The 15,250-nt window shown below is 39.8% G+C and overlaps 1 protein-coding gene across 19 annotated transcripts in view; it reads right to left on the bottom strand.

Annotated features, from left to right (window-relative positions):
• The window catches only part of OSBPL6 (oxysterol binding protein like 6), a 213,564-nt gene that overhangs the window by 31,532 nt on the left and 166,782 nt on the right, over positions 1-15,250 (bottom strand). For 8 of the 19 annotated variants that reach the window (XM_053215321.1, XM_027055407.2, XM_027055408.2 and 5 more), the window contains 4 exons: positions 12,820-12,894; positions 7,381-7,546; positions 3,734-3,867; positions 2,861-2,884 (listed from right to left, as the gene is read on the bottom strand). In XM_053215321.1, the coding sequence (XP_053071296.1) occupies positions 2,861-2,884; positions 3,734-3,867; positions 7,381-7,546; positions 12,820-12,894 (399 nt within the window). The remainder of the gene's footprint in view (positions 1-2,860; positions 2,885-3,733; positions 3,868-7,380; positions 7,547-12,819; positions 12,895-15,250) is intronic. The other 11 variants (XM_027055411.2, XM_053215322.1, XM_053215323.1 and 8 more) reach the window with 3 other exon arrangements.

Below are 15,250 nucleotides of genomic sequence, written 5' to 3'. Positions count from 1 at the left end.
AAACTCACCCCCTCCTTCTACCAACCTGGTACTTCAAATACCTTAAGACTGTCCAACTGGCTTTGCCCTAATTCCATCCATCCTCCATACTGTACCAGAGTAATCTTTCTAATATACAGATATACACACTATTATTTGCAATTTCTGGTATTATCACTCACTAGTTAAAATTCTCTAAGGCCTCCCTAGCAGTGATGAGATAAATCTAAACTCCTCTGTGTGGTCCTCGATGAGCTGGTTCCCACCCACTTACTTAGCTATTTCTAGATTAATTCGTCCTTGTGCAACCCATGCTTCAGGCACTATGAATTAACTCCCGTTCTGCAGATACCTCTCCACTGGTCTAGCCATGGATAGTGATTCCCTAGAAAGGAGTGAACTGTCAGTAAGCTAAAATGCCTAAGCAAAAGCTGTGGTTGGTTCCAAAAGACAGTCCATCCAGCCTTAGGGGAGATGAGTACAGATGGCTAGTGAGGGTACAGCTGGCCCAATGGGAGGGTATGGACAGACACAAGAATGTGAACGCAGCCAAAATGCTATGATGGCACACAACTGGAAACCCTGAATTCTCTAGAGAATAGGGTATAACAAACTATCATTATAGTACCAGATTATTTTTACATTTTGTGAGGATAAAATTGAGTGCTCTGGTTAAAAAAATGTATACATAAAATATATATAAAATAAATAAATAAATATATAACAGCCCCCACCCCACCCCAAAAAACCCCACAACAACACAACAAAAATCTTTTAACTTTAAGTTTAGAGGCAAGTAAATTATGTTTTGATAAGAGAAGGAAATATAAAATTGATGTAACTCTGCTTTACTTTGCTTTTATCATGTTAGCATCAGGTCTTTCCTTGTGAACTGTTGCTGTCTATTTAGGTCCCATTCAAGGCTCAGTTCCTTCTGATCTGTGGCTCTGCTTAGAAGTCAGGGATCTCCCATTCTTCTGAACAACCAGAGCTCTGGAAATCTGCACCACCCATATGCTGCTCTGAAAGGACTATCACATGGTCCATTTAACTGTTTCCTTAGTAAATACTGCTTATCTCACTAACCAGATCATAAGCTTCCTGGGAACATAGCCAGGGCTACTTTCATCTTGGTGTTCCATACCTTGCACTATACCTAATATACCATCAATTAAATGAAATATAACAAATAAATGAACAAATGAATCACTTTAGAAATTTCTCTTTATCATCATTTCTAACTTCATCTGATGCCCCAAAACATATCTCTATTTCTCATTCTCTGGTTTGCCAACAAAAAAAGCAAGCAAGCAAGAAACAAATATATTTTGAAACAATCAACAAAACTAAAGGGCAAAGGCAACCTATGGAATGGGAGAAGATAATTGCAAATGGCATATCTGATAAAGGGTTAGTATCCAAAACACATAAAGAACTGATACACCTAACTCAGCACCCAAAAAACAAACAATCCAATTAAAAATGGGCAGAAGACATGAATAGACATTTCTCCAAAGAAGACATACAGACAGCCAACAGACACATGAAAAGATGCTTTATGATCACTTATTATCAAGGAAATGCAAATAAAAACTACAATGAGATATCACACCCATCAGAGTGGCTAAAATAAAAACACAAGGAACAACAAACAGGTGTTGGTGAGGATGTGGTGAAACAGGATGCCTCTTACACTGTTGGTGGGAATGCAAACTGGTGCAGCCACTGTGGAAAAGAGTATGGAGGTTCCTCAAAAAGTTAAACATAGAACTACCTTACGACCCAGCAGTCATATACTGGGTATTTACCCAAAGAATACAAGAACACTAACTCAAAGGAATACATGCACACCTGTGTTTATAGCAGCATTATTTACAACAGCCAAGATATGGAAGTAACGCAAGTGTCCATCAACTGATAGACAAAAAGATGTGGCACACACACACACACACACACACACACAATGGAATATTATTCAGCCATAAAAAGAATGAAATCTTGGCATTTACAACAACATGAATGGAACTACAGAGTATAATGTTACACGAAATAAGTCAGTCAGAGAAAGACAAATACCATACAATTTCACTCATATGTGGGATTTAAGAAACAAAACAAGGAAGAAACTAAGAGAGAGAGAGAGACAAACTAAGGAACAGACTCTTAACTATAGAGAACAAACTGTTGGTTACCAGAGGGGTGATGAATAGGGCAGGGGGGTGGAAGTGTGAAATAGGTGATGGGGATTAAGCAGTGCACTTGTGGTGAGCACCAGGTAATTACAATTAAAAATTTTTTAAAAATGTGCAAAGAAAGAAAAAATACGTTTTCTTGTTTTTCTTAGCATAAGCTTGTACCACTAAGCCTCTATCGTTTAATACATCTAAAGGAAACATTGCAACATTTAGGGGGATAAAAGTGTATTTTACATGTTTACAGGATGACATTTGTACATTTACCTAACCATTAGCTTGATCTTTCTGATTCTAATACTTTAAAATAATGATTCAGAAGATCAATTAACACAGACCGAGGATTCAACACATACATGACATAAGGAGCCCAAGGCAAACCATTAAAATATGCTTATGAAGAAACCCCTTCGCAGACTGGCACAACAGTTGCTGCTTTGAATGCTTGAATGCTCATGCTCCTGAGTCCCCCAGTTTTGCATGGGAAGCAGAATATGCACCTCAACTGACAGTGTTTTATGGGTAACAAAAGTGTGGCCCAGGTAACCATACACAGTAGCATGAAACTTAACACTGAAAGTTAGCTGACGGTTCAGGTACATAAAACATGGTGAGACAGTTCAAGTCTATTTTCAGGGACGGAGGGAAACTATTCAAGCGGGAGCTGATCCACATGGAAAACCACTTACCCAGGATTTGCTTGCTCCTTCACTCTGATCCAAGGCACCAGGAAGTGAACAATATTTTATATAAACACTGAGTTCTCACACAAAAATCACATAACAACATTGAGATCCCAAAGGGCGTTTTAAAAGTGCAGTTATAGACTGAATGAAGAAATTATTTCAGAGGAATTGCTCAGTGTAAAAAAGCATTACATACAGTTTTAAAGGATTTTTATCAGAAATATCAACTTTGATATATATAAGGATTTGATTAGTATTAATCAATATAATATATATTGAATAATATATAATGAATATATTAAATAATATATTTTATAATGTACAATATGTCTTGAAATATATGAGTCTAGCTTCAGGGAGTATAAGTTAGATAGGAAGAAAATCCTAAAAGTATAAATCAGAAAAGAAAACAAAAGGTAATAATAATCAGTAATTTTCAACAGATTAAGATGCAGTGTAAGTGAGAAAAAATAGTAAGTGTGGAAGATTTAGTAGATTCTGTTCTATTGAACACTGGATGGAATATATTCTAGAACATACTTTAAAAAGAGTAAGCCAAGTATAAATGCATGATTCTTCTTTTAAAACCAGGGACTGCCTTATCAATGGCCACTGAGAAGCATCAAAAAGTATTCAATCAGCTGAAATAGCAATTATATGTTTACAAGCAAGTTTGGTTGATTTTTGCTCTTACCTTGACTTTTTTTGCAAGAAAAGTTTAATTTAAGCTTTAATTTAAAAATTTAATCAGGCAACTGCAACATCTTAGGGGATTTTCGATTGAACATGCCATCCATGATGGACCACCTCCACCCTTATCCTTGCCTTACAGGGTGGGGAATGTGTCAAGACAGTGAAACAAACACCCTCGTTTACCTGAGACAGTGACTGCCGGAGCCGTGCCACTTGCGTGCTGTGGCCTTTATTATGATCCTGTTCCGAAACTATTTGCTTAAGCTTCTCCTTCTCTATAGCTATGCTATTAAATGCAGACTTCAAAAGAGAATGCACTGGGTGGGGAAAAAAGTGAGAAACAAAGATCAAATGCATCCAGAAAGAACATACAAAATGATACATTTCTTAGCACTTTAACTCATGTATAGACATTGTCTGGAAAGATGACATTACAGTCTAATACAAGTTAGCCTTACAATGGTATCTTTCAAAATACCGATACACAAAACAAATACAGTAATGGTAATTAATCAGGGTGGAAATTCTAGCATTTCCTACCAGAAAAGACTTAGAAACAGGATACAAAATAAATTGATATTAATTCTTAAATATCAATATTTAAAAAATTATTCTATAATTCCTATGAAGAAAAAGGAATAAGTTTTACTCTGCACTGGCTGATAAGAATATTAACAGTTCTGTGTACAATGAATTCTCATGCAAATCATTTAGAACTATCCAGTAATTATTTCCGAAAGCAGGTACTCAAAAAGAATATTTTATAAATCCTGCCAAAATAAAACAGGCTGATTTAGAAGTCCTGACTAGTTCTCTTCGAGGTAGGAAATGATTTGGACTTGAAAATAATACTTAAATTACTCTCTCAGCCAGGAATACCTTGATGAGAAGTGCTTTCAAAGAGTAAAACTTCCAGTTTTAAAACAAATAAGTTCTGGAAATATACCAGTTTGGTGATATTTGATAATATTGTATTCATACCTCAAAGTTAAGAGAGTAGATCTTAAATGTTTTCCCACTAAAAAGAAATGGTAATTATGTGACATGATGGAGGTGTTAGCTGATGCTACAGTGGTAATCATTTTGTAATATACAAGTGTATCAAATCAACAGGTATACCTTAAACTTATGAAATATTATATGTCAAACATATCAGTACAGCTACCAAAAAAACACCCAAAATAAATGTAATAATAAAAACAACTCCTCCCCCCCCCATTTCTGTACATCTAATAACCTACATTTGTAAAATCTGAGGCTGTCGTTAATTCCGAAATACAAGAAGGCTGAATTTCCAACTCCTATCTTTAGAATAACAGTTTCTATAATATGCAGTCTTCTAAAATAGGAATTTCCTTGTTTAAGAATGGTTGTTTTTAAAAGAAGTGGAAATTCTTAGCAAAATCACTGGCCTGAATTAAGAGGGAAAAACAGTGGGATCACAAGGGACTCAAAATCTATTGATTTATGTGCCATATTCTAGTCATCATCAATTTAAAGTTACTAACTTGATAGCTGGCATACATTAACCCCACTGGCAGTTCTATAAGCAGACTCTCATACACTTCAAAATCCATAATTCTTTCTAAAGAGTTCAACCAGTAGTCATAGAAAAGCCCTTTTTTCTAGCATAGTTAGAAAAAAATATGTTGTTTCAACAGGGGCTTTAAAATCCTGTTGAAACATGGATTTCCTGAAAACCTCAGGACTGCAACTGAATACACAAAACTTTCCTGGGGCTATCTTCAAATTTATTCATCTCCTTTTAGAGGCTGTGCTATACACACTTAATTCACACATTTGTTATCTCATTCTACCTGCTTCTACAACCACCTCCCGCCCCTGCTGTTAGAAGTGAAAGGTACTGGCTTTACTGGCCATAATCCTATGCTGTTACATACAGAAAATAACATTGACATAATTAGCATCTGGCTCAGAGGTGTAATAAAAACGTACTAGCAAATAGGGCACCTATGTGGCTCAGTTGGTTAAGCATCCAACTCAGTTTTGGCTCAGGTCATAATCTTGAGGCTCATGAGTTCAAGCCCTGCCTTGGGGTCCACATTTACAGTGTGGTGCCTGCTTGGGATTCTCTCTTTCTCTCCCTCTTTCTCTGCCCCTCCCCCACTCAACTGTCTCTCTCAAAATAAATAAACTTAAAAAAAAATAGCAGGAGTAAAATAGCAGGTGAAAGAGAGTTGGCCTTACAGAATTGCAATTGGGAAATCTACAGAAAAAAAGCGGAGAGATGATTTAGCTTAACTGTTTCCAGATTATAGAACTGAAGAAATATCTCATAGTACATCTTTGCTGATAGTTTCACAGTATAAAATTTTGTGGACTTCAACATTCCTAGAGATGCCCTCAGTGCATGCCCCTTCTTTTCCTGAGCTACCAGGCTCTTGGGCATTATTGGGCCCTTGAGATGTTCTATTTAGCACACATTTTCAAAATATTTTAGCACCTATTACCAATAGCCCCAGGGTAAATAAATGTCATTAATTTACAGTAAGATGTTAGTGACTGAAAACAACATAATGTATATCTTTCTCTAAGAGATTATGCATTTTATTTTTTTTAAGTTTTATTTATTTATTTTGAGAGAGAGAGAACATAGGCAGGAGAGGCAGAGAGAGAGAGAGAGAGCAAGGGGGGGGGGGAGAGAGAATGAATCCCAAGAAGGCTCTAGACCATCAGTGCAGAGCCCGACATGGGGCTCGAACCCATAAACTGTGAGATCTGACCTGAGTTGCAACCCGGAGTCGGATGCTTAACCGATTGAGCCACCCAGGCACCCTGAGATTATGCATTTTAAAAGACAATGCCTGGGAAGGCACTATCTTAGATCAAAAAATGAATTTCAGTGACTGAAACTTAAATACTGTAGCAAAAGTGAGGGTGGTAATTTGGAACCCAGGCTCTTGGTAAACACAGATAGGACTGCTCAATCCACCTACAAGCTACTGCCCTGACTCTTATTTATTACACCCTGCTCTCTATGGCTGATGGCAATAACTGAACCTATGCAACGCACCTTATTGAAAATTTAATATTAAAAAAAGTGACTCTAAGGTGGGGTCAGCTTCCCCTCCCCTCCAATCTGAACTGGCCTGTGAGACTCTGAGCAGTAGAGTGCAGTGGAAGTGACTGTCCCAATCCCAGAGTTGGCCTTGAACAGGACTGGTAGCTTCTATCCCCGTCTATTCTATCCCCTTGGAGTCCTGAGCCGCCATGGAGAGAAAGAGGGACACAGCTATGTGCAACCTTGCAACCACCCCTCCAACATGCCAGGAACACAGGGGAAGCCACCTTGGATCTTTTCAGCCCAATCCAGACTCCAGCCAAATACCACTGAGCCCAGGCAATGCCATATGGCACAAAAGAACTGCCTACCCGAGCCCTGCCTGAACTATAGACTGTAAGATACAATCCATGAGTGTTATTTAATAAAGGAAAAGAAAGATTCCAACAGAGCTCCTTGCTAAGTGAGGATAACCCACAAGTAGGTATGAAATGATAACTAAAAGACACCAAAAAAAAGATGTTGAGTAGTAGCGTCCTGGTGGCCTACCTAGAAAAACTTTGTCTTTCCTCCTTTTTCTCCCCACTCATGACACTTTATTTGTTCAGTCAAAACTGTAAACCTATGACGCGTGTACTCCCAAGAGGCAGGCATGATACCCCACTGCATTCTTTATATAGAACTCCAATCAGTATATGCACTATTTAATCTTTCTACCATGACCACCTAGGCAAGGATGAGAGAGTAAATGGTAATCTCTCACCAAAGAAGAGAGCTTCTATAAAGGGCACGTTACGTTTGTTGTTACCTTTCTGTGCAATTAGACAAAATTCTTCTTGAAGCTTTGTATAATCCGTTGAGCTTTCCAGAGGGTCTGTGAGGTGACTAGGGGGTGTCTGAAACTCGATATCTGCACACAGGTTGGGGTTGGAGGAATGCAAGCGAACTGGCGACATGGTAGCACTGAAAGGGACCTGAGGGGGCAAGACACCAGTTAGGAAAGAGCAACCGTACATGTTCCACATTCTCTTACACAGGAAAGATCTCTTCCCTTCTTCAAAATACTAGATTCCTCTCCAATGATACACGCAGAGACACTCAGGACTCATTTAATTTGCAGGTGGCTGCGGTGGGAAAGAGCCTCACTCCCCATGGTTGAGGTGGTACTGCCCGTGGACTCACCGGCCTCTCCCCGTTACAGGGAGAGAGGGCTACAGAATGACAGCAAGGACAGGCATCGATACAGTTGTGTCTAAAAAATTGCTGGCAGGAAACAGTAGCCTGAACTCTCTTACAAAGTCTGGGTACTCGTGTCACAGGGCTTTTTATGCTCACTTGTTTCTGGGCCCGGAACAGGAGCTTACGGAACAGGTAAAAATTCAAGAGGCACCTAGACAGAAAGATTTACTTGCTCCGTGGCCATCAGACAAAACATAAATAAGTTTAATAGTAAATACAATAATGGCTTAAAGGGACGCAAATAAATTTGAAATTGATTTATTAAAATGTTTGTAAGTGAAATATACATTATATATAAAATATATTTGTAAGTGAAATTGATTTATTACAAATATATTTGTAAGTGAAATAAATTACTGTAGTTTCCCTTTGTCACATACAACACTGTTACACATATGAATGTGGCTTACGAACTGGCCAATATTGAAAAACATTAAGTAAAAAAAGTCATATTACTATAGATTTTCCCAAATGGCTAGAGGTACTTTCTTGCTCATGCTGGATCTGGGCTAGCCTTCTGATGGGTGGGGGCAAAGCACCTTTCCCTCTCCTTCTGGAAGGTTATACCTGACTATTACAAATGCCATAGGCCAAACATTCTTAGAAAATGAGAATACCAATTCCTACTGTAAATCAGATCACCAGTAATCTCCCCTAATTCTTACTGCACAGATGTTCATTCAGATGTCTTCAAGAATCATTCTTTAGACTCCTCCAAGAGATGAATTTTATATAAATTAAGGGGTAGTTCACACCTTCTAGCTAACAGGAAATATGCTTGTCTGATGTATATGTATATCAGAGCCACTTCCTTTTTTTCACATTTTGATTTAGCTTTAAAGTTCTTGACAGAAAATGAGAGACAGTGGGGGAGGGGTAGGGAGGCAGGGAGAGATGGAGAGCGTGAGACAGAAAAAAAGGAGGAGAGGACGGGAAAAGGAGCATGCGCATGTGTACTGAGGATACAGAGGATAGATGGAAGACAAGGAGCAAACCAAAAAACCTAGGCTGAACGGCAGTCTGTGGCCCTGAGTGAGGGCAGCTGGGACTGGAGGGGGTCCTTTGCATGTAGCTTTGCCATGGCAGTGGCAAGGAGTTATTATCTCCAAGGATATCCAAAACTTACTGGGGAAGGAAGTGGGCATGAAGCTTTCCCCTAAACTCAGCTAAGCTAAGCACGTTCATATATGATATCCAAAGCATCTGGTACCTGGAATTACCAAGTAGCTCTACTTTGTCCTTCATGGGGACCTTGGTTACACTGGGTTGGGACACATCTACAACTGGTTTATCTCAGCAGGATCAGAATTCCTGTTATTCCAGAGAAGAAACATAAAAGTGGCAGAGAAGCCATTTGAGAAAATGGAATCCTTGGGTTCCATAATGTGCTAGAAACCTGTGCAGGTAACTCTGTGATAATGACTGAGGTCTTTTGGGGATGTCTCTAAAGGATGTAGAAGAATATTCGAAGATAGATGAAGGGCATTTCTGACCTTAACTGTGAGGATGCTAAATCCAGAAAGAGCAGTAAGCCCATAGCCCTCTGGGAGGGACACAGAGAATCCATGGGAAGGCTGGTGGAGATCAGGAAGTCATGGGGAGAAACTGTGACTTGAGCAAATGGGTAGACCGGGGAGTGTTCAGATTTAAGGAGACGGTTTCCGGACACAAAGATCTAGAAGAGCACTTAAGAAAAAGAAATGGTGGTGTTTGGTGATGGGGAATGAAACGCATTGAGGATCATGGAAAAGGGTTCTGTTTGCATCCGGGTGCCCTCAACGCTCCAAGGACTGGCATGAAGTAGGAGGGGAGGCAGGGAGGCCAGTGGAGGCCACAATGCAATAAAGGCCCAGACATTCCAGTGAGGGCTCAGACTTGTCCCTGAGATAATGGCCTGTCTATTAAAAGTTGGAATAATATGCTGAGAAGAAAAACACATTACACATTTATTTTATTGAACATAATGGAAGTTTAAATTGGTAATTTAAGCAGTCAAAATGAAACAAACAGAAAAACCTAAAAAACAAACAGTGAAAATGATCTTGTATATAGCCCCCAGGGAAAAGCACTCAGAATGCTCCATTCCAACTGCAATCAGACAGTTCCCTGGGAAACTGAACCTAATTTTTATATACTTCTGGCTGAAAGTATTGGTACTCTTTTTGTTAAAAGAAGTATACGGAATGGACATTTTAACCGAAGCATTCATGACGTGAAATTGAGAATACAAATGGAGATGTATTAATCTAACTCTAACTGAATGCCTCTTCAGCCCCTTCAGTTTTGTGTTCATCGATTTGGGTATTATGGGATTCAGAAACTGAAGTGGTAGCTAGGTCTTCTGTCAGTGATGGTTGGGATGGGAGCTGTCGACAGGTCTCATGGTTTGTGCCCCAGAATCCTCAGTGCTGGCTGCAGACTTTACACCCTGCTCAGGAAAAAAGTCCAAGCCTTCCCTGAGATCCTGTGCCGGGGAAGAAGCCTGATCCTGGAACATTCTGGTACCAGCTAACTGCAGTTTGGAATGGGGGTGTTAGGAGGTACTCTGAACACCTGTCTGTAAAGAAGTTAAAAGAGAAATGACCGATAGCAGAACGACAGCAATGGTAAACATGACTGAGGAAAGGAAGACACAAAAGCAGGTCTAAGATCCTAAGCATATGCAACTGATGGAGCAAATGTGGAAAGTGTCCTGCTGTCCTTCCTCTGCCTCATGCGTACAGGGAGCCTCAGGTGGAGAACCGATCGCATTGGGGGCCCTCGGTGTTCTTCTGAGGGGAGGGGCCGGTGTGTCTCTTTTCCCAAACTCCTGTTCTGTTGGGTCTGGCTGATGTGATAAGTGAACCATTTCAAATTCCAGTGTTAGGAACCGACAAGAATACATCTCTGAAACATCTCCTTTGGGTATACTTTTCTTTGGGAGCAATCTCAGCGGCCCCACACACTTGAATGGGTCTCCTTCTCTCTGAGGGAGAGTAAGTAGCTAGGAGTCATTTGGAAGAATTCTAGGTAAAATAGGACACACTCAAAATGTATAGGATGAGTTAGTGCTGGGAAGAGGGAAGACAGGGAATTCAGAGGAACACTGACTAAGAGTCACCAGCATCAGATCACTTGAGATATAAATGAGGGGGCCAAGGGAGCAAGCTGAAGGTCGTGCTAGATGGTGTTATACTTTGCTATGGAGTCAAAGCTATAAATCCTACAAGGTTTAGAGTAACTATTTCCTCCCTTTATTTCTGAATAATTACTAAATGTAGCCAGCTTTTGTCATTTGATGCTTGGAATTATTGGAAGTTATTCTTAACTTCTGTGGTCACTGCTACCCTGAGAGGTGGGCGTTAATACTCTCTGCTTTTAAAAGCTTTTTCTTTTCTGTTTCCCATTCTATTTAAATAGGTTCTAATCCCAGTTTTCTTATACTCACTATATATATATATATATATATCTATATATATATATATATATATATGTATATATCTGCAGTTAGAAAGATGAACACAGTAGAAACACAATCACTTCCCTGCATGCATTCTTGAAGGACATTATTTAAGGAACCACAGGTATTTTCACAAGAGGACTGACCTTTCCTTTCCATACTGAGGTACTGTTCTCTCTCTGATAATCATCTGGATTTCTGAATTTTATAAATGAAAGATTAAGAACTATTTACCTAATTTTACATTTTTCTATTGTAGTAATCTGTTATGGTGTCACATATTATGCATACATGCATAAGATATAGATTAATCATATATCAGTTTCACTGATTTGTTTAAATGTTCACAAAACTGAGTTTAAGAATCAATTCCCTGATAAACTCCAAGCCACTGGTTCATTTCATAATCAAAAGCAATTCTATCTCTCAAAAGATCCAGCTAAGCACCCAGATATAAGGCAGGAGTCAGTTATTAATCAAAAATAGAAAACCAACAATCCTTGCATGAGTATCCAGTCTCTTACAATGCAACCAAAACCTTTTCATGTTTTTCAGCAATTCTAGCCTTCAAGTATATTCCACCATCAGCAAGGGCAAGACTATTGTTAATTCAGAAAATATTACCTAATAGCCAGAAAAACCTAACATCCATGATTGCTATGAACTCAGTATTCTGTATTTTAAAAAGTTGACAGGATGTCAGGAGTAAGCAAATATTATGATATGCTTTTATCCAGCAAAGGGTTCTTGTATTTACATAGTCTATTTTCTATTCAGAATGCACCATTCACTATTCTAAACAGCTTCTACTCAATTTAAAATTTTGGTTATTTGCGTTATCTGTTTCAATACTTACTCTATCCTCCTAATACCCATCGTATTTTCTCTTAAAACCAAAACAAACCAACCTGTCTCTATATATGTACATTAAGCACTATTTAACTTTGTAGTTTTCTCCTTTCCACACTGTATTTTCTGATTTTCAGCTCAATAATCTTTCCAGAAAACAATTTTCCCTCGCTAGGTGTAATTTGGGTAGCCATTTAGAAATGACATCAAAATTCACCTTTTCTTACCCTCTCTTTTCTTTATTCTCACATCCTTTTCAAATAGTCACAATGCTACAAAAAAAAGCACAATTTATGTCTGTAGTAACATGACTTTTCTTAGAAAAACAGAAATCAGTTAGCAGGGGTTCTGATATCAGTATGACCAAAAAATAAAAAAATAGAAAATATAAATAAGTAGATAGGTAGATAACAATATCATTTTAGGAAATTCTGTATCAGTAACAGGTTACTCAGTTTTGCAACCTCGAATTTACATGGTTTCTTACACGGACAGTTGAAGAACTGGATCAGGGAGTAGTTTTCCATCGCAAACACGAATACCCATGTGTGACACCTGCCATGCAGAGACAGCCAGAGAGCATGCAAAAGCTAGGCCAGCACGGGAGTGGGTTACAGTTGATGCGGCTACACAGAAGGGGCACCACTGGGACAGGGAAGGTGACGCTTGGACAGTTTCTCATTCTTATTAAATGTCCACTTGAGATTGAAATCCACTCACTGTTGTAGCCACTGCTGCCGCTAGCCTCTGCCGGCGCCGAGTGGTGCTGAACTGGCCCTTCGCAGATGGCCCTTCCTGACAGTGAATGAGAGAAGACGAGGGAGGAGAGGCCACGCGGGGAGGCGGGGGGGGGGGGGGGGGGAAGGAGGACACGGGGAGCGGGGAGGGGAAGACACGGTGGCGGGGGAGGAGAGGACAGGATACAGGAGGGTGAGAGATAATCGGACAAGGGAAAGGGAGAGTTTTTAAGTGGAGTTGACTTGTCCTAAATCATAGCCCTGACAAGTGCTCAAAGGGGCATTCATAATGCTGTGAGAAAAGTTTTTTGTTTTTTTTTTTAATTTATTCATTTTTGAGAGACAGAGAGAGACAGAGCGCAAGTGGAAGAGGGGCAGAGAGAGAGAGGGAGACAGAATCTGAAGCAGGCTCCAGGCTCCAAGCTAGAGCCCGACGTGGGGCTCGAGCTCACAAACCGCGAGATCATGACCTGAGCCGAAGTTGGACGCTCAACCGACTGAGCCACCCAGGCTCCCCAAAGTTTGTTGTTTTCATTGCAGAACCCCTAAACGTTTAAGTCTAGTTGCTGAATATAACCCCACCCCAAAGGGATATGGGAAATTATGAAGTGATGAACAGCTTGTGATTTTATGGTAAAATAAATGCGCATATTGTTTTACCCATGCAATGTCACGTTGTATGAAACCAACGGCATTTCCAATCAATGGAAGCAAAGATGAACCTAAGTTCAGGAAAAATGATTAAATAAATAATGTGCAAAGGCCAAAACCAGCAAGTTGTAATGGGAGTCTCCCGTCAGCCAGGCAGAATTTTTTTTTGTTCCTTACTGGGAGGAAAAGTACACAAGCAAGGGTACCAGGAATCTTCAGCTTCCCACTTATTCCCCTACTAGAAAGCTCACTGGGATTCAACATTAGGAATGGTGTTGGGATTTTCAGGTTGGAGAATTTTTCAAGGAGGAAGCCAGTCCCCACAGCATAGAGAAAAAACAAACAAACAAACAACACAACACTCAACGTCCTCAGTGTGTTGGCACTGTGCTTACAAAAATCAACTGTGGAAACCTGAAAGCATGGGTTTCATTTAGTGATGTGCATCTATGCATAAACTAGTAGAAGAATACCGGAGCTTTCTTCTCTGTCTCTTTTTGGTGGCCAGGATTATGGAAGAATGATATTTCCTTCTAACCACTCAAGTCTGCATCCATCTGACAGACCCTCACTCTTCGTGATTGTGAGCAGTAATTTCAATTCCAGTGACCCGAGAGGGACTTAATACCACCTAACAGTGCAGATTAAGGAAAAGCAGTATGACCGCTTAAGCCTTTTTGGAACAACAGAAAAATATTTTAAATTTTTATCTCTCTAATCCTCTTCGAAGTTTCCACGTGACATTCCCATTGCTCTTCCACGTTCATAAATCTGCATGCATTACGTATATATTTATTGGATACACATATGCCTGTATAATGTGCTTTCCACAAAAAGTTTTCTATACAGAACCCCTTCATCTTTCATGTAGTAAGTAAAAAGAGGAAGAACTCATTTTTACCCTTCAGTATAATTTGAGCACCTGTGAGGTCTAGGACAGCTACATATGAATGACAACAGATCCTTTATCTGCTACTCTCCATGCTTCCTGCTAGTCCTCATTCTCTCCAACAACTAGGGATCTGGTATTAATTTGTGCGATTAGTCATGCAGGAAACCCAGCAGCTCTCGGGTCTGTGGCAACCCTTCACAAACCAGTCCCTTCTCGCCCTCCTCTACCTCATTGAAAACAGCCAAACTGTTACGGTGTGATGGTTATAATGAGATTTTTATTAGAACCCGAAACCTGAAGTTTGGGAGAAAGTCCTTTTTCTAAAAGGTAATCTCCACAGAGCCTTCCAGAAAAAATGCCTTCGATGAATCACATGAAGGATTTCTGAGGCTAGCTTCTCAACAGCTTCTAGTAGAAATACGGCCATACAGATCCAACATTTAACCTTCATATTCAAATCAACAGCACAACCTAACCTATGTGAAGAATAAGATCCCGAACATACAGGGTAACACGTTCTTCACTGCTACTTTCCCGAGGTCAGTTTTCTAAATGACCTGTCTTATAATCATTTCAAAACAACAACTACTGCAGAATGCTGAATACAAAGGTCAGTGCGACAGTACCAGTAACAGCAGCAGTGACAACAAGCACCATTACCACCACCAGGCCATCGAGGTTCCTCCACAAAGGGCTGGTGCACCACAGGTTACAAACAACAGAGGGGTTGAAAAACGAGCCACTCCCTACAAAGCCTCTCACATTGGCTGCCACCACGACACAGAGAAAGTGGTTCAAGAAGGGAGATGACAGTGGGCTCAAAATAAACACTTGCCCTCGGCTCCTGTGATCAAGGAGGGAACAACCTGTG

This window comes from Acinonyx jubatus, chromosome C1 (genome assembly GCF_027475565.1).
Source record: "Acinonyx jubatus isolate Ajub_Pintada_27869175 chromosome C1, VMU_Ajub_asm_v1.0, whole genome shotgun sequence".
NCBI classification, from domain to species: Eukaryota; Metazoa; Chordata; class Mammalia; order Carnivora; family Felidae; genus Acinonyx; species Acinonyx jubatus.
The sequence above is the reverse complement of the archived record's forward strand: the minus strand, read 5'-3'. Positions and strand labels throughout refer to the sequence as shown.